The 19630-nt window shown below is 35.0% G+C and overlaps 1 protein-coding gene across 1 annotated transcript; it reads right to left on the reverse strand.

Annotated features, from left to right (window-relative positions):
* Nucleotides 1-2809: 2809 nt before the first annotated feature.
* Nucleotides 2810-18339, reverse strand: FGFR1OP (FGFR1 oncogene partner). Its single transcript, XM_010076099.1, has 12 exons — nucleotides 18334-18339; nucleotides 16256-16309; nucleotides 14408-14462; nucleotides 13676-13764; nucleotides 12710-12844; nucleotides 12056-12124; nucleotides 8135-8352; nucleotides 5975-6084; nucleotides 5319-5387; nucleotides 4538-4577; nucleotides 3787-3880; nucleotides 2810-3335 (listed from the first exon to the last, which is right to left on the reverse strand). Exons 1-12 carry the CDS (start codon nucleotides 18337-18339, stop codon nucleotides 3261-3263), a joined length of 1014 nt encoding a protein of 337 aa, XP_010074401.1. The 3' UTR covers nucleotides 2810-3260.
* Between the last annotated feature and the right edge of the window lie 1291 nt (nucleotides 18340-19630).

Raw genomic sequence — 19630 nt, forward strand, 5'->3', positions numbered from 1 at the left:
AACTGAACCAAAATATCCACAGATGCATTCTTTCCTGAAGAGAAGGCTAGGCTTTGCAGAAAGTATTTCACCAGTGAAAATTACTATGCTAAAAAGGAAGCGAAGTGGTAAACCCTTTCTTTAACATCATGACCCGATCACCCTGTCAGTTACAGAAGTGTCCAAGCTATCTCAAGAGACATACATATTGTCTAAACATCTAAAACAGTCTTAAAGCTTGTCTCGGATGTGCTGTGGTTTCTCACTTTGCTTAAAAAAAAAAAAAAAAAAAAGAAAGAAAAAGGGTAGAATACAGTAACTTCAGTCCAACAACAACAAAAAAAAGAGACAGGTACCACTTTATACAATCCACCCTCATTACCACAGCCATATTAATGGCATGGAACTGTCAGCCATAGCTTAGTCCTTAATTTTTTACTTCTGGAAATCACAGGATTTGTTCAACAAATTACAGACTATGAATGTTTAACAAAAAAGCATGTTTCTAACCAGACCTAGCTGGTACAGAACTGCACAGACCAGTCGTAAGTGCCCCTCTCAGACACTTCCTTCTCTGTTCAGAGATGTCTGCGAAAAGACAGAACCAATACAGAAGAACACCAAGACAAGAACAGTCCCATCTTTCATGACAGGGCTCTAGCTGTTAATTCTAACAGACAGATGAGGTTGGGTATTCAACTGCATTAGGCCCTTTAGGTGGAAGTCTAATGTAAAATACCAAACAATATGGTTTGAAATGTACAGCAAAACAAGCATTCAACAGAGCTCAGCTTGTCAGTCATGTTTAAGTAACTCTAACAATAGTAAACAAGACAAAATTTTGCCGACGAAGATTGGATTTTTTTTTTCTTTTATCTGGTGAATCACTAACTATCTAATAACTCAGACTGATACCCCATAACTCTGTTCAGTCTGGTCTTAATCAGACTTCAGGATTCACCATGAGGAATTTCAAGATCCTTTGGGCTAAGAAGAAACCTGGGAAAATCCCCCAAAACCCAAACGGCTTCCTGAATTTCCTAGCTGTTAAGATATTTGGTTCAAGAAGTCTCAAAAATACAATTTAGCCAGCACAATAGCTTTATTTTGCAATTTGAACCATTATACACAATTCAGTAAAAGCCCACAGGAGGAACAGCATGGAGAGTTACCACTTTTTGGCATTTCCCTAAATCAGAGCCGAAGTGCAAGGTCTCCAATGAAGTCCCAAGGCAAGAGAACACCACTTTGCTGTTAACACAAGTTATGTTAACTCTTAAAATATCTGATTAGTTATTTAAAAGGCCACATCTTCAAATGTAATTAGAAATCATTTAATAAGGTTTTTGTTTCTTTTGGTATGATAAATTGCCACATATCCTACAGCTAACAGGTAATGGAACATCATGTTTTCCCAAGACGTGTAAAAAAAGCAAACACTGCTTCTACCTTATTCCATCCACTTGAAAAATAAATGCCAGAAATAAATTGTTCCCGGGTGTTCAAGTGGAATTTTATGTCCTTCAGACATGCTGTTGCTCTTCTTAAAAAGATTTAAAAAAAAGAAAGAAAAAAAAAAAAAAAGCCCAGGTTCCCCCATACCAAAGGGATTTTTTACACAGGATTTATCATACGTTACAACATTGTTGCTGTTTGACATCTATGGCACACTGATTTTTTGGGGTGAAAAAAATTCTCCTCTGTGTTGAGCTGCTACAATATGGCACAAAGTTAGAAGTTAACACCATGACTAAATACACTGATGCTTTTTTGCTGGCTATTTTGGGGTGCACATAAATAAAAGGCACACTTTTGCTCTCTCCTCTCAAATCATTTATGTACTGTACAAAACTAACTTCCCAGCACTGCTCCATGCCCGCTGGCCCAGTGCAAAAAAAGATGTAAGTCAGCATCCAATGCTAGTAGCAGCTCTATATGCTTAATCAGTGGCTTTAATTTAGCAAGCTACTTCCACTGCGGTGACCGTTGATGAGAGGCCAACAGTGCTCCTGAAAAAAATTACAAAGCCTAAAAAAAAAATTTAAGTTATATTCATTTACATGTATATTTTCCAAATGTTCAGAAAGTGCACATTTTGAAGTCTTGTTTCAGTATTACAAATGTCCATGACCTATATATTATAGCAGCGCCATGTACAACAGTATCATGAAAGAACTGTCAGTGTTTCCATTACTGACCCTGTTTTGCAAGAGTATAATGAAAAGAACTTGCTCTTAGCTAGAACTTAGTGTCCATAATGTCTTCGGTATGGTATTTTTAAATATTTGGATTTAATTCTGTACAGCAGTCAATCTGAAAAACAGAAGGTTAGGGGTTTCACTTTTTGGCGCTCATTTTTACAAAACGAGGATTTTGAAGAATGAAAGTGAGCTTACAGCACATGAAGAGCCCTCAATCATAAAAGCTCCACAAACCATTAGCACACTGTTAAAAACTTAACAAAAACCAATAAGATTTAGTTAATGATTTGTGGATCCTTACAAAATTATTCTTTTGTGATTTAACAACAGATAACATCAATGAAATTCTCTTTATATAAAAACAGCTCAGGTCTTAACATCAATGGTCTGACAAATGTATTTAAACAAGAATATTCAGAGTTAAGCCTAGTGCTAAATTTAGCTCCTAACTTCAGCTAAATTTAGATTTGAGAGTTTAGATACTCTCGATTTGATATGCCTTTAAAAAAAAATAAAGTCCAACTTGCAGAAGAGTCTGAAAAACAGCATTTTCAAGTAAGTCTGGAACAACTAGGTACTGTGGTTAGAGTTACCATAAATACGCACTACATATTGACTTGACAAAATTTTGTTAAAAGAAGTGTGAGTTGAACCACTACCTCTGAAGGTTCTTGCTTTGGTTATCTTTAAAAAAAATTTAAAAAAAAAAATCAGACTGTTTCAATAACAGTGCAAGTTCATTATAAACCCACATGCCTCTCTGTTGATCTTCTCTTATCAATTGGTTTTTATTATGCCCACTGCCAGCAATGGACATTCTGCTTGGAAAATCCACCTCCTGCTGTAAAAGGTTTGGCTGAACCAAGTGAAGAAAATAATTTTGATACCAGACTCAAATGAGAACACACCATTTCATTTAGTTCTTGTTAAGAATATTTAAAAGCCTTCTCCAACCACAGTCTTTTTGAAACACAAGGCACAAATAGGGAGTGGACATTCCAGCAAAAAGTGATTGTCTGAAATTAACAGTCCACAGCAGTCTTCTAGTCCAGCATAATGAAACATTTTTGCTGTCCAATTCTATGCCACATCTTCTAGATAATCTGCAACATCACTTAACTGAGAAATGGTAAGGTCTTGCGTGATGCCTTCAAGCTAGAAAATAAATGAAATTTCAAACTCAGAAATCACAGAAACAGTAAAAGTATTATTTCTTTTAGTCCCTCATACAGCATCCCATCCTTTCGCCCTCAAACTCTTTCAGTGAGAATTCATATTCCTTTAGGAGATGCTCAGACAGATCTTGAGATACAGGGATAAGAGAATCCTACACTGGATACTAAACTAGTCTTAAATACATTTTACATGTCTAGAAACAGTGAATCGTGCTACTGAACAATTCTTGGAGGCCTTTTGTTTTTTAATCAGTATAGTATCTGTCCTGGCAGGAATACTAGGTGTAAAAATACAGAACATAACAAACAATACAACCTTAACATGAATCCTAGGAACCTATGATAATGGCACATTCCTTCATGAAAGGTTAAAAAAAAGTCAAGACAAGATTAGAAGAATGTCAATAAGAACAATTTTAAAAGAATCATACTTTATCACTGGCATTTGACTCTTCTGTCTCCACAGAAATTTCATCTATTTCTTCACCAATACTGATATCACTTTTTTCTGAGCGATGACTAGTACTAAAGAGAAAGAAAACCATAAACATAGAAGACTTTCTTTTTGAACATTCAGGTATTACATTCACTTTCACTTTATAGCTGACATTTGTTTGGGATTTCACTTCCCAACAAGTTAAATATGTAGTTACTTAAAAACCCATAACAACTAAAGGCTTTTTACCTAGATGAAGCCATGATAAACACTTGTAAATACTTAGGGCTCAGTCCTACACTTTACAACACCAATACCTTCACATCATACGGATAAGGCTGTTAAATATTTATTATTGATTACTCATTATGATCTTTTAGTTGAATATTTCAGCATACATCATATTCATTATCTAATAGCATTAATTTGAAGTGTTAAAACAATCTAAGTGCATGGTTCAGGGAAAAAAACCAAACACCTTCTACAAAAAAAGCAGCAATTTGCATCTTAAAGTTAGCACCACGTTTTTAAGGAAGTCATTACCCCTACACAAAAGGGATCTGTTTCTTTTATATTTGTAATTCTATGTATTAAAATAGCAAACTGAAGTTTAAAGGAGTTCAGAGATACTAACAGACTCCAGCAATAGTGACTAGCTGAAATATTATTAAATAATTCAAACATGCTAGTGGATGTGCTTATAATTCATGAAATACTATGCTACTGCAGTATCATCCTTCTCTTACCTGTTGAAGTCATCAGCATACTCATCATCATCTCCATTTCCTAAATAATTTTTAAAAGGTATTAATCAAACACATTTTCTCTTCAAGAAATGCAAAATAAGAATCTATTCCTGCACCAAAATACCTGAACTGATGGCCAGCAAAAGTGGGAATAGATTAAATTACTTGTGCAGATTAGGAAGGGAATGTTTACATTTGTTATTAATTAATGTAAATCTAATTTACACAAAATATTTTGAAATTGAACATACATTTTCAGGATGTTGACTACATTGCTGAAGACAAAATTTAAATACTTGTCAGCTCTATTTTGAGAGAGAACTGATACTCCTTACATCACATCATGTTCACATTGCTCCTAAAGCTTACAAGGAAACTTTCAAAGGTGTGGAAAGCAAGTAAATATGCCACTGAAAACCAGTAAGACTTGTCTGGCTACCTTCTTCCACAAATATCAAAATCCCTTTTTTCTTAGAAACCTAGACAACAAAATTTATCACTTGATATTAGCAAACATATGCACAGAATTAATAAATTTTTTGCTCCATGTATTAAATACTCAACCCCTTACACGACACCAGTCTTCCCTTTTCTGTATTCCTTTAGATCAGATCTTGCTCTTTACTGCAGTAAGTTTCACAATGGCGTTAGAGTGACAGAAGTAAAAGCTGAAGATCTTAGCTCAATATGTGTATTTCAGTTTCTCAGATTCCTTTAAGAAGCCGAGCTAGAACTTACAGTTAAAAATATCAGAGCTTCCTCATGTTTACCAGTTACTTGCCTAATTCTAGTGATCCCAGTTTTGCATTCACCAACCGCAGGTCTTTCAAAACAGAGTTTCTATTCAAATCTGTAAAAAACCAAGAGCATTTATATCAGAAATTTGACTTGTGACTCTTTAATAAGATCCCACTTAAACATCCCCATGAACCATTTATAACAAGTGTTCTTATATAATTTTATAGCATAGTATGGTAATATTATGTCCAATTTCCAGGTCTGAACTCTGCTAACATTTAAAAACACGAGCAGCAAAAAGTATGCAGGATCAGGTTTTACAAACTGAAAGCAAATATCTCTAAAGAACTTGTGCAAATAATGTAAGATAACCACACAAAGGAGTAAGTAAATTTCAGTTACCAACTGAGCAGTAGAATTTTATACTCCTGAAAACTGCTTTATACACACACACACACACACAAAAAAGAGTGAAAAAGTATTTCCTGCTCCAAAACATAAGATGCCCCCGTGGTAACATAATATATCAAAACCAGTATGCGATCACTCAGTAAAAAAAAACATTAGTATAAAGCACATGACAACCAGAAGGGAGCCACATACTTCATCACATTTGCATCTGAATGCATAGATCATTCATTACATTACGGAAAATATCTCCTACATTCATCAAAAACACAAAACATGTGAAAAACTTACTGTCAGACTCCTTTAGCGAAGGTGCACCAGTCAGGGAGCTTAGCCCACTCTTTAGAGGCGGTGCATCAGAAAGGGATGCTAGACCTCCTGCTTTATTAGCTTCAGTTTTCCTAAAACAAACCAAGTAGATCAGTACTCCACAGAGCTGTAAAATGTGCGTAGTAACCTTCTCTTCTATATTTACTAAATTGTCCTAAACCTAGAGCAGCAATATTTACAGCAAAAAGAGCAAGGGGAAAGGACTATTAATTCTGCAATCTTAAAAACAGTAGGCAGTTTCCGGCACAAGCATCAAGCAAAACATTCAGTAAGAAAGTCACCTTCTCACCTATGCAAAGACTTCTGCCTGCCTTCTTTCACAGACAGAGCTCCTGCACCTTCATCAGCATCACTATTTTTATGTAGGGGCCTTTCATTATCCCCACGTGTAAACGCAGCCAAAGAAGAAAGATTCAAATATAAATCGATATTTAAATTAGTTTGTTTTACAACTAAAAGAGATTATGTCTGATGAAACTTAATCCTAAAAGCAGTCAGTTCACAGAATGAAAGCCTCTCAGTTATAGCAGGATAGATCTCATCGCCACGTGTTAAAGTTCACTTGGCTACTACCTACTCTATTCATATATTTGAAGTGTTGAGTTCAAAAACTACTTTCAAGTAAAGGATGAAGACACACTATTGAAAAGAGACCAAGATTTTCACAACTAGTATCACCAGAACTGTTTGTTACTGTGATTCCGTTCCTATTAGTAATGGACAACATTTGAATCATTTATTGTATCTATGTCACCAAAATATCATGTATACTATCACATATCAAAACACTTCAAAATTTTGAACAACGAGTCAGAGACCTAGGGGTAATGAGAGCTTGGATCATCTCTTACTCTGTCCTTAGTAACAGCTTGCTCCCTTCCTCTCTAATGCACCCTTCTTAGAAGAATAGTCCAAGCTCCCATAAGAAATTTACCTTTTGCTAACCAAGCAATGCTGGTGCCTCTCTTACTCAATCATCCCTTGGGAATCAGGCACAGCAGCACAACAAAACACAAAGGGATTCCATCTGAAGAATATGTTCTTTTGTCTCCTCTAAAGGAGCTGCCAGGAGGGTAGAAGTGAAAGACTGGGCGGAGACAGCTCAGTTACATTAGTTGCAAGCTCATTTATTATTAATATATTCAGCAAACCTTATTATGGAACCTTACTATAATATCTAAATCACAATAACATTATGAAGTACAAATTACTACTTGGTGGATTGTGACTACCGCAGCCACACATAATTTGGAAGTATTTTCTTCTGTAGGGAGTTTCTCTACTAGGAAAAGATCCTTATCTTACTGAATAAATTGAGTTTTTTTCTTGGATTGTCTTTATAATAACTCAATTTTACACTACTGCAAAGTGAATTTCCCTTCTTGTCATACCAAAATGCTCAAACAAGAAATTAGTCATTATTATTATTATCCAGCCTTTTCTAGTTTTCCCAACTTATCATTTAAACCTGTTTTATGGCAACACAACCACCTGCTACAATGGTTAGACTTTAGTTAAAGGCTAGTTAAATGAGCTGTTGAGTAAGGAGGAGTAAATGAGGCAGTTTTAATCTTGATATTTCCAATAAGAAAAAGGTAAAAGAAATACCATAGTACAGTTATTTGTAACACATAATATTTTCCAGGGAAAAATCACTACACTTTGAGGAAAAAAATTCTGCTCCAACTAAATACATCCAACAAAAGCTGTATTATAGATACTCTTTCCGAAAGAGTCCATTAATTTACTAGAAAAGAGACCTAGTTTACCTGGTATGATTGCTTTGTGCTTTTGTGAGTGATACCATTCCAAGAGTAAACATCTACTGTATCAACAATACAGAAAAGTTTATGCTGTTCTGCCCACTATCAACGTAGTTGGGGGAAAAAGCCAACATGAAGTGAGCTACTGGCAAACTGACTTGCAAATGCTCCTGCAACCTCTACTAAGCTAGAGTGATTATCCAATTACTTGAGCACCGCAAAACAACACTATGAAATGATCCTGCACCATTTAATTTCAAATGAAATTAATTTCATTTCATCTGCTAGCTTTCAAAGGTCCACAAGCACAATGAGGACAAAATAAACCTGTATGAAGTAGAACACCCATGTTACTTACCAGCCATAAGTTCTTTCTGGTTTGGGTATAGGATCATCAAAAAAAGAATCTCCCTCTGCATCATCTTCATCCACACCTGGATCACTTTTTTCTTTGGTATTTAAGTCTTTGTTTTCTAGTTGAGGATCTAGTTTTGTTTCATTAGGCAGAAAATGAATGCTTCTTTTGCTTGCTTCCCCTGACGAGACACTTGTATCACTTTGAGTGGTTTCAGCAACCTTGAAAGATAAAGAAAAAAGCCCTCACTGAAAGGAATAAGTATTTATGTCTTATAATTATGTAAGTGGTAATAAACACACAACATATAATATATACCTACCATCACTTTTTAAAGAGTTAGCTCAAATTTATTAGTATGTCTAAGTAGTTTACTAGTATTATTAGGAATCAAACAGGAGAAAAGTGTTTCTTCACTTTAGAAAGGACGTGTTCCTTATTGTTGCTGCCATAAAAAAAAATTTGTTTCATCCTCTGCATTGCTGTACTATCTAGATCACCTCTGTTATAAAAGCAATGAAATTTAAAAGGTGTTGGTCATTAAATAAAGAAATCTACAGACAGACCGATTCATACCTTCCAGCTTTGAATATGGGTGGTTTGTCTGTTTTACAGCCTGAAAGTTACACGATGCTTTATTAGTGTTATTTTGCAACTTGTCTATTAACAAATGTTGTTAGTTACAGCCATTGTCTTCAAAAGAAGTCAGTTTAAGCCCATGCAAGTTACTCTAACTTCCATATTAAATTATAATCTCTGCAATATTAGGTTTTAAAGCAGCAAGCATAAAGGGACTGCAGTTAATACTTCCTCCCTCCAAATACTAAAAAAATAAAAGTGACACAAGATACTTTAAAAGTACATAACTCTCAGACTTTGTATCGTGCTTATGGCTCAGTCCTACAGATACTCAAGCATGTAAGGACTATCCTACATGCTAACTTTAAGATCAATACAGCTTAAGTAATTTCTTCACAAAAATTTGTGGCCCAAAGAATAATATTCAAATTTACCTAGATAATCAAGCTGTTGTGAAAAAACGGATTTTTATTTTTAAATAATAGCATCTTGCTACCTAGCAAGCAATACTGCAATTTTTATCTTCCCCTAGACTTATTAAACCAGTGAAAAGATCTATTTATTACAATAGCTTCCTTTCTCCACACTAAGAACAGCAACAATTTTGAAACAAATCCAACAGTTTAACCCAGATAACAAATACGTAGGTTGCAGTGTCTCAAGTATTTCTTTATCAGTCATTAACTTTAATTCAGAAGGCTGAAGTAAAATTTTCAAACTGTAGGCCATGAAAGTTGAAAAAGGGCTACCAAGGTAATTTCATCTCAGTCACAGAATCACTCAGCAGCTCAGTTCTTCTACGGCAAGAAAAAGTACTTATACCTCTAAGTGGTAGTAACGACAATATTTTAATTTCCTGTTCTAGAGGAACAGAACTGTTGAAAACTAAGAGCTTAGCGATACCCTGACTGGAGTAAAAGGGAAGGCACTTGGCTGTTCTGAGACCTGAGGGAGTGAGCGGCTGAGATCTTATCTGAGGAACTACAAGCACAAGAGCCAGCCTTTGCTTGAATTCATCTATTGTAAAGTGTCGCTAAAGTGAAATAACTACTTTCAAAGTGCAGTGATAGGTTAACCATGGCTGAACGTTCAAAGAGCAACATGCCTACTTTAGGTTTCAGACTAATAGTGTTAATAAGATAAGTCAGAGTGTGGTTTCACACTCGCACTTAAACAAATGTAATTCTTTGCTGATGTCAAGAGCTGTGGTCTTGGTCTCTCCTAGCACACTCCCTTCTACTTTACATGTACTGGTTGCCTGAGAATTTCACGTTTCAATCAGGAAGTCAAGACTGTTCAGGTAACTTCCATCTTGCTCCAGCTGAGACTGGCTAAAATTTCTTCCTGTATTATTTTTACTCCAAGTATGTTGCACAGGCAGAATATTCCCCCATCCTGCCTTTGCCAAGGAGAGAGAGAACCAGGAAAAAAATATATCTAAGAGCTGTAGTCCCATTAAGATACTCACTACTTATTCTCAGAGAAGTATGTAGTCCAGCCAACAGTTGTTGCTGTTTCTATGAGGAAACATCCATACAGAAATCAATTTTCTCCCATTTCTGAGATAAATGTATTTTCATGGAGGATTCAGCAATATATAAAGAAAAGCACTTCCAGAACGTGTTCATCCATCTCCCACTGGAATGGAAGTATGATTTGCTTGCCATAGAAGATGCAGATAAAGAATATAAAAAGCCTAATCATAAATTCCAACTGGTTGGAAATTATATTCTACTTGCAACCTCATCACATCAGAAAGAGCATGTAAATGAAAGTGTTCTTATCACCACCTCAACTGCTGTTGCATGCCCTACACATTCAACTCTCAACTGTGATGTTCTGACAACACACAAAAGTCTCCTCAAAAACTGGAAACATAGTTCAATTAATGATCTTTTACCACACTTTAATACTTCCTGCTTAGAATTAAATACTCCTATCTGGTAGTTTCTCTAAAACTTAGACCTTAGAATAAGTCTTAGAATTACTTTCTTATGTCCATATACTTATTGAGGATTAAGTATATATACACTAAAAAAATACCACTATGGACTGGACCAGTCCCCATCACTATCATGAAGCTGAAGTCAATGAACAGGAGAAGCTTTTGCATCTATGGCCTTGTACATCTAAACAGTCAACAGAAGCCTTAAAAAGAATTCTGACAACCTCAACACAGAGAAGAATACAATGCCCTGCAATACAGTATCGCTTCTGGAACACAGCACTAATCTCTGGAAATCACTGAGACATGGTTTATATTTATTTCCTATGCACTATTTGAGCTGGGTCCAGGAGTTCCCGTTTTGTATGGGCACAAACAACTGTGATAAAAGAACTGAGACTGTCATTTATTCCTGTTATTATCTTAAACAACAGTAATGATTTTTACTACTCCAGGATACCTCCCCTAAAGCAGAGTTTCCAGGCATAACTTAAAACTCATTCTTCTCAATCTAGTTTCTTAATGAAACAAGTCTTAAGATATTATACTCCTCTGTGCTTGTGTCTCCGTCTTCCCCCAAATAATGTATTTTGGACTGGCTGGCTAAGTTCAACTACTGCAAAAAGGGTAGAAGTTCCCAAAAAAACTCAAAAGCCTGCGTAACTGCATTGCCAAAAGCTCTGTCAAGAACAGACAAAGAAAGAAGATTCATAGTAGACAGAGGATGGACCAACCTTGACACATGTGCATGCACACCCAAAAGAACACCCATTGAAACCTGGTTCAATTTACAAGCTACTGGAACTACTTTTTTCCTCCTAGACAAGTATTCTTTTCCTGAGGAAAAGCAATACAACAAACATTTAGCTTTTCTCTTTCTGATCTACTTACTTCAAATAAAGTCATTTAAACCTGAAGATGAAAGGTGGTACACGCAAGGGAGAACGGAATATTTATGACTTCTAACTCATCTTCATTAGTTCTTCTTAGCTAATCTAGAACCCATAATTCTCAATTTGTTGATCATTTCCAGTCAAATGTAAAGGAAAGTAAAGTAAAGTAAAGAGGCCTGGAAAACGTTAGTTAATACAGATTTTTGTGCTAGCAGGAAGCAACAGAAAACATAAAGCCACAGGCCCCAGCACAAAGACAGTTGTATCCTAACACCTTACCAATCCTAAGCAGCAATCAGACAGCTGCCCAATAAACAGACAAGTTAGCTCCAACCTGTCTGTGTCCCACAGAGACTGTGTACGCACTGTCACCAACCCAGTCTGAACAGTGTAAGACTTTGCCGATGATTTAAGTGAATGCCATCATATCCACACTTTCATAGCGGTTCTCTTTTACTTATCTCATGTAAGTTATGTATCTTTTTCATTTTATATAAACAATGTTACCTTATTTGGTATAGGGTGCGTACTTGATCTTGACGCAGAGCACAGGCTTTCACTTAGAACTGGAGCCACCTAGAAGTTTCACATAAACACTTATGAAAAGTATATTGAATTTTGTCATAACACCATCCAACAAGAAACAAGGCTACCATCCTCACTGACACAGTACGCAAACTGTGACACCATGATGTTATGTTAGGAAGTCTATGACAACAACTTTTGAAGTTAAGCTTTTGTTGGGGTACTAAATATGTGCAGAGAATTTTCTTTCAAGCCACAATCACAACAGAGACTAATCAAATGCTATTGGTTGGATTTCATTAATTTCATTAACAACTTTGTTATCAAACCACACTAGAAATTAGAAAGTAAGTGACACAGTGTTTTGTGCCATTTCTCTGGGTTCACCCTGTGTTACTATGTTGTAGCAGAATATTAGCAAAGAGTACTAGGGTGGCATTAAAAGCAATAGGATAGTCAATCTTTATTTTTCAGCATTTTTTTCTGCTAAGTTATGTTGAAGGCACAATATAATAAAAACCTGAAATAGTCTAATACTACAATAGCCAAGTGTTCTTAATTTCAGTTATTTTTCATCAATGAAACAAAAATGAATAAAGAATTATGAAGAAAGAGTCACATGTTAACACTACTTACTTCTCCACTGCCTGAAATCTTTTTCTGCTGACATTTTCTAACAACCTCCAGCAACAGGGGACCACTCACAGTACCTTCTGCTTCTGTAATTCCCAAATCCCAAGCTAAGCTTTCTCGACCATCAAGGCCATTCAGCTGGGGAAAAAAAATATATATATTAAAAAAAACCCAACAAACCACATCACAGAAATAACTGTCAGAAAACACAACACATATTTTGTAATCTAACTCCTAAAGCTTTTTGGTCTTATTTAACACAGCAATATTTTGACTAAATAGTGATTATTTAAGACATCCTGTTGCACGTGGACTGAAATAATGATTATTGACTGAATAATGAGTATTGAGATGTGAAGGTAAATTCTTCAGTTAAATGCAACTGTTCCAAATATAAGTTTTAATAATAAATTTATATCATAAAAAGAGACAAAGGGACAAACATGAGGAAGAATCTCTAACTCAGTATCAAAAGCCTAAAAGCAATCAGTTGGGCTACATCATCATTGTAGGTCCCTTCTAACTGAACTGTTCTATTCAATCACTTTTTGTCATGTGCATCTGCACAAAGTCCTTTGTTTAACCAAGATTTTCTCAGAGTAGATTACTGACATTATTTTAATTTTCCTGTAACAATACTAACTTAATATCATGACACAGTAAGATTATTGGCAAAAAATGCTGCAGGAGTATTCTGTTGAATATACTGTTATACGAGTTCACAAAAAATATTCATTTGTTAATTCAAAGTAAACATATTGTCACACATTGATTTCTGATAAAGGGAATACTCACATTAGCACACTTCCCTGGAATATGTGTCTTTATGGCAATAAGTACCCTTTACAGACTAAATATAAAAAATTACCACAAGCAAGTGGCTTAAAGAAATCTACTGTAGCTTCTGTATTCATTGCCATGCACTCCAAACAATCAGCATACCATACAAATAAAATCAGTATATCTTACTGTGCTTGATTCAGGTTGAAAAACAGCCAATGTAAAATCAAGATTGAAAAACCGTAGAAATTCTGCCACAAGACCTGCTACCAAGCGACCTAAAAACGAAATGATACAAAGTGAAAATTCACCAGATGGAACTAATTTTGAATTCAAAGATTTAACACGAGCATGGCTTCAATATGAACATCTACATTGATTCAACACTCCTATAAACATACTTTAGACACTCAGCAAACCACCACCACATAGCTAATTTCTAGACCAATTCCCTTATTTCTAACTCAGCCATGGTATCAAACTTATTTAAGTCAGAAATATTGCAGGAGCACAGATAGAGATTGCTTATAAAATTCAGGTGTAAGATTATTTTTTTAAACTATTCAGCAGTTTTAAAGACATCATTTTGGCATTTCTCCTATATGTGCATTCAGTACTATACCTCTACAGTGAGTTTTCACTGACTACTGTTTCGATTGGTCTAGAATGGCTCTGAGTTAGCATAATAACTCGTCATGAAATATTAATTTAAATGCATTACTCACCTCAGTTAAAAATACAATGTTAACCTCAAAAATTATAGATTGAATCTATTATAAATGAACAGTAATTATGACATTTGACAGGAATAAAAGCATCTTTTATGTCATGAAGACTTTACTTTTAATAAAATATTCAAAGATTTAACCCTTTGCTTCCTATTTTTATTATTTTGTGAAGTATATTAAACAAAGAACTTACCATCTTTTGTACCTAAAAAACTTTTCAAGCTTTCATTTACCAGAGGTGTTTTGTTCTGTCAAAAAACAATAAAACAAACAGTAATTAACATCATCCTCATACTAGCAAGAAATTGAAAACCACAGCTAGTGGTGTTTTGGCGTACAATGTTCCACAGTGATACCTGGCACATGTAATTCACTTCTTCAAAATATACCTTTGTATTAATTCTACCACCTACAAGTAAAAGCTACAGAGGCATACATTTACTTAGGTGAATTAAAATTGTCTCAGTATTTCTATTATAAAAGCCACGGAGCTAGACTAATTTCACAAAAAATTCTTAATAGCATACTTACTTTTATTTGCTTCATGATTAAAAAGGTAAGTTAAGCAGTTAACTTCCCAAATTGTTCCTCTAATATAATGTCAAGTTTGTTTAAGGAAATTCAGTCCTGCTTTTTAAAAAATGGGAATTCACAAATCATCTAGACAAGTGTGGGGCATTCTAATTAGTGGTTCACAAATCAATACTAATATTCTATTAATTAAAAGACCTTCAAAGATATTATGAAAATGGTTTTTCTCTCCGGTTAGATTTGCCCTTTTCAACTTTGACTTTTAAACAGAGATAAATCAATGTTCTATTGCTTGAGGTTGTCAAAATTGTTCAGGGATTTTTCAAACCAAATTCTAAATGCCATTCACAACATATCAGAATATCCTGGGTCAGAACCTAACTTGAAGAAAAGGATCTGTTATAGGTATTTATCACTATAGTCGTAAATAGTAACACACAGAAGAAAGTGCTGCACGAATAAAGAAAATATATCTTGCATAATATTTAGGAATTCAGAGTAGTGGTAAGTATCTATAACTGTGTAAGTAACTGTAGCAAATCTCTCTTCAGCCCTATTACTTTCCAGGTAGTCTGGGAGGTTGTTCTCTGGGTACTCTATAATATCCTGAAGCTTCCCATGAGATGGCATTGTCCTGCTATATCACTTTTCCATTATGCCTTCTTCAGCAATCCTATGTTAGATTTCCAGAACACAGAATCTCATACCACAGAATAACTACTTCCTTACGTCCGTTTCGGCACAACCATCTAAGTAGTAGAGAAACAGAACAGTTTTCCATTCCTCCCTTTCAAAACAGAGAGCCTGAACATACAGCATTCTCTCCTCTCTAGTTCTAGAGAATCAAAAGTCACAGGAAATGAGGCAATGCCAGAAGAAGGGGTCACAAAACTAGTGGCTGCATACCACAGCAGTGTTGTTACTTAATCATACTAGTATCACATACCCTTGATAGTATTATATTGTCAAGGTATCAGTACATAGTCCATTTCTTAATTCAGAATTCTTCCTTAAATATAAGCAAATTATCCTGAAGTAAGCCTACAACATCCTTATAAGAAATACCAAAAGCATTAACATACTTGTCAAGTTACTGCATTCAATTACTTTCACAATACACTTGTCAAAAAAACCCCAACCCCTATAATATTTTAAATTTCAAAAGACGTTTGATAAAATCTTCATCAGTCAACTAGTTTTTTTCTTTTTAACTGGCAGTTGATGGAAATTATATTTAGTTATTCTGGTCAACTGGACAGAAGCAATATAAAACCTGCAGAGACACTTAAAGCTCCAGTTTCAAAAGGCTATGTAACAATTCCTATTCCTAAACACCAGGAAACACCCTGATAGTCCTGTTTGGTGTTCTTTAAGCATCATGCTCTTATGCAGTAATACATAATTTTCTCTTGTTACATTTCAAAAATAGAAAGTATTAAAGCTATTTAATTCGTCATGAAGAACTATCAGGATGCCAATTTTTTTAAAATTTATTTTAAGGTTCTCTTACCTCTACTTTCTCTTGTTCTTCTAACGCCAAAAAAACAGCTGCTCGCAACTCTGCCTGCCAAATAAAACAAAACAAAAACAGCGTTTCTATAAGCACTATTTTCCTTATGCAAATAGCATGCAAAGAGCCAGCAAGTAGCTTAACAGCTATTTGTTTCTCCTCAAGCAACTTGGCATTGATTGTAATCTACATCAATGCAATTAAGACATTTAAGATTACAGGCAATGTGACTTGAGTCTGAAAAAGAAGAGTTTGCAGTCTGAGAACAAGAAGGTGGGGGGTGGAACTTGATACAAGACTTCCTAAGTTATTTCTTCATACACAAAAAGGTTACAAATTACCTACATTATCCCCTATTATTTTATTCTGAGAATTAAAAATCCAGCTCTTTCAGGTAGCCTCGAAACACCCACCCTTTATTTACCATTCATTCAGGAAATGTGAACAAAGAGCTTGTGATAACACATTTCAAAAAGTTAATATTGAGATATACAAATTCCTATGATTTCCTGTCAGATGACACTCAAAGAAACAGCATTTCTCAAGGAAAAGAGAACATGATTCCAGTCATTCAAATATTCCTGTAGTGAGGTTTTACCTAAGTGTTTTTGATTATCTTAATATCAATGATCAGAATTCCCTGAAGGACTATTTTGAATATTTAAGCTTAAGCCTGCCTACTTAATTTTCTTTAAACATGACAGTTTCTCTACTTCTTTCATTTAAAATACCAAATGGACAGCACACAATTACATTTAATCTAGTTTGCCACTTTAATCAACTCTTAATCTGACATTTTAAAGTAGACAGTAAATAACACTGCAGTACTAAACTATAAAAGACCGTGCTACTCTATATGCCAGTCTTTCTTTGCTGCTCTTGAGAAAACTGATTTCCATAACTAAGAATAAGAACAACATGAAAAGTGTCTGGATTTTCTTATGTATGTTATGAAAAGTAACTAAACATGGATTACCCTGGAACTCTCTCTCTCACAAAAAAACCAAACGAAACCAAACCAAACAAAAAAAAAAAAAAAACCAAAAAAAAAAACCACAAAACAAAAAAAAAAAAAAACCCACACCACACACCAAACTCCTTTCACGAGAAAAATAAACTCTTTTTAAGCATAATCCTCTTTGGACACCTTTTTAACGGACAAAAAGTAATGCAAAAGAGTTGAAAATATTTCTAATCAAAACAAGTGTAAAATGCTTACCACAATTGCATGCAATGGTCATATTGACACCGCAGTTATGTTTTTCACGTGCTAGGGTACAGCATTCAATCAGCAATTCCTCTTACAACCCATTTATTTAAATATTATTCTTACAAAATCAGTTTACATTTAACTTTCCAACCAACAGCTAACAACTTGTTTCTTTAGTTCTATGTCACTATGAAAAACTTCAAATGGAATTTCTTCTCCACTGACACCACAGAAACCAAGCATACTTACACAAGAGGACAAGAAGAATAACAAAGCATTCGTGAAACAGACTGGCTATTACAACTGTTCAAAATAAAAGACACCAGTCATTACATGTGTAAGGGTCTGGATCATAAGACCGTAGAACAAAGCTGTCTGAAAGAATTTGCCATTACATCAGCCAATTCAGAGCCTGACCTGTTTGAGACTCTGGAACAATATCACAACTGTCATTCCTTTTCACATAACTGTGATTGTTTGCCTGCTCCCCTCCTCTAGGTCCAACCCAGTGGCTTTTTAAATACGGATTGAGGCGCTTCTCTTCCTCTTCTCATTTATTTAATGACATAGTGTCAACTTCTCCCAGATGCTGCCATTCCCTATTAAAAGCAGGTTCACCTTTATTTCCATTACTGCCCAATTAATATCTTTAAGGTCAGGACCTCATCACCAGAAGATAATGCCCCTGGTATTTACTCCATCTCCCTTTGGCTTACCCGCAGGATGTAGAACACCACCCTACAGCCTGTCCACAGATATGCAGCCCCTCAATTGGTCCTGCAATCCTGCGAGCACCACAAGAAGTTTTGAGTGAAGCACTCCTGTGCTATCTCCACACGGAAGGTTTACACCATTCCAACACACTGACCTTCATCCTTCGAGCTGGATACTGCTCAGATCATAGCAAGATGTTCTCATACCAATTGAGCTATATATTGGCCATATATTTTTCTCTTTAATGTATCCTCTTCAATACATCTCAAATACATTTTTATAGTTAGCTTTCTAACCTCATCCATCTTGAAAAAATGGTCAGTATTCATTCTGAAGTACAAAAAAACCTGTTTTGATAACATATAAGTGTGCATTCAGTTCTACCACATAATAAAAAAATACTGACACACAAAGAAACACTATTGATCACAGCTGTGTTTAATGTATTTTAAGGAAAAGATTATACCATGCATTGAAAAAACCTGCCATAATCTAAATTCAATTAAAAGCTGACAATTTACGAAGCCTTGTTTGACCTTCATTCTTCTGGAAGACAATGGCTTTTTGTGAGGTACTAGCAGAACAAATTCTGTAAGTCATTAATACTATCAATCACACTCACATGCCAATTAAGGTTTACAACTAAGAAAAAATCAAAATGAATTCCTCAAATGAAAAGCTGTAACCATAAGCATATCAATTATTAAACAGTAACTCTTAGTATTAAAGAGAGACACAACCCAGTAAGTAGGATGCAGTTTGTATTTTTCTAGGAAATTTGATAATTTGCCTTAAGGATACTTCATATTGGATAGTACACACTCCTAGCATTATCAAATAGCAAATACTACACCAAATATACTTACACAAAACTCAAAAAACTAGCAACTGTAGTACAAAAACTCACCTCCTACACAAAGGTAGGAATTAAGAAACTTCAGCTCACATGCTCAATGTGACTTAATTGGCTTGTGATTTTTTTTAATTATCATTTTATCGGCACCATACATTTATTGGTTAACACTACAGGAGAGGTTAACAGGTGGCTAAAAAGGCCTATTTGACACAACTAGAAAAAGGTCTCCCTACTCAATACATGGCTACACGAGCTAGACTCTTCATCTACTTACAAATTTTAGATAAGGATTATCCATTTGAAATGCAATAACAACACATTTTTAATCATACTATTTTGTGGAAAAGTATGACAACTAGCCAAAAATCCAGTGGACTTCGTCTCAGTCTCTGGTGTTCAAATTCTCTGTGACTTGTTTCAAGTCCTGAAAAGTCCATATGACATGGTCCATCCTACTGTGTAGTATGATTCATCTCCTTGTCTTGCAGTGATTTTTCCTTTGGCATTAGCTTTGTTATCCTTGCTTTTTACTTTCTTCCTCATGAACTTGACAGTTCCTTTACCCTGACACAGATTCAACTGCATAGATCCATGT

The sequence above is a fragment of the Pterocles gutturalis genome, unplaced genomic scaffold (assembly GCF_000699245.1).
Source record: "Pterocles gutturalis isolate BGI_N339 unplaced genomic scaffold, ASM69924v1 scaffold11378, whole genome shotgun sequence".
Classification (NCBI taxonomy): domain Eukaryota; kingdom Metazoa; phylum Chordata; class Aves; order Pterocliformes; family Pteroclidae; genus Pterocles; species Pterocles gutturalis.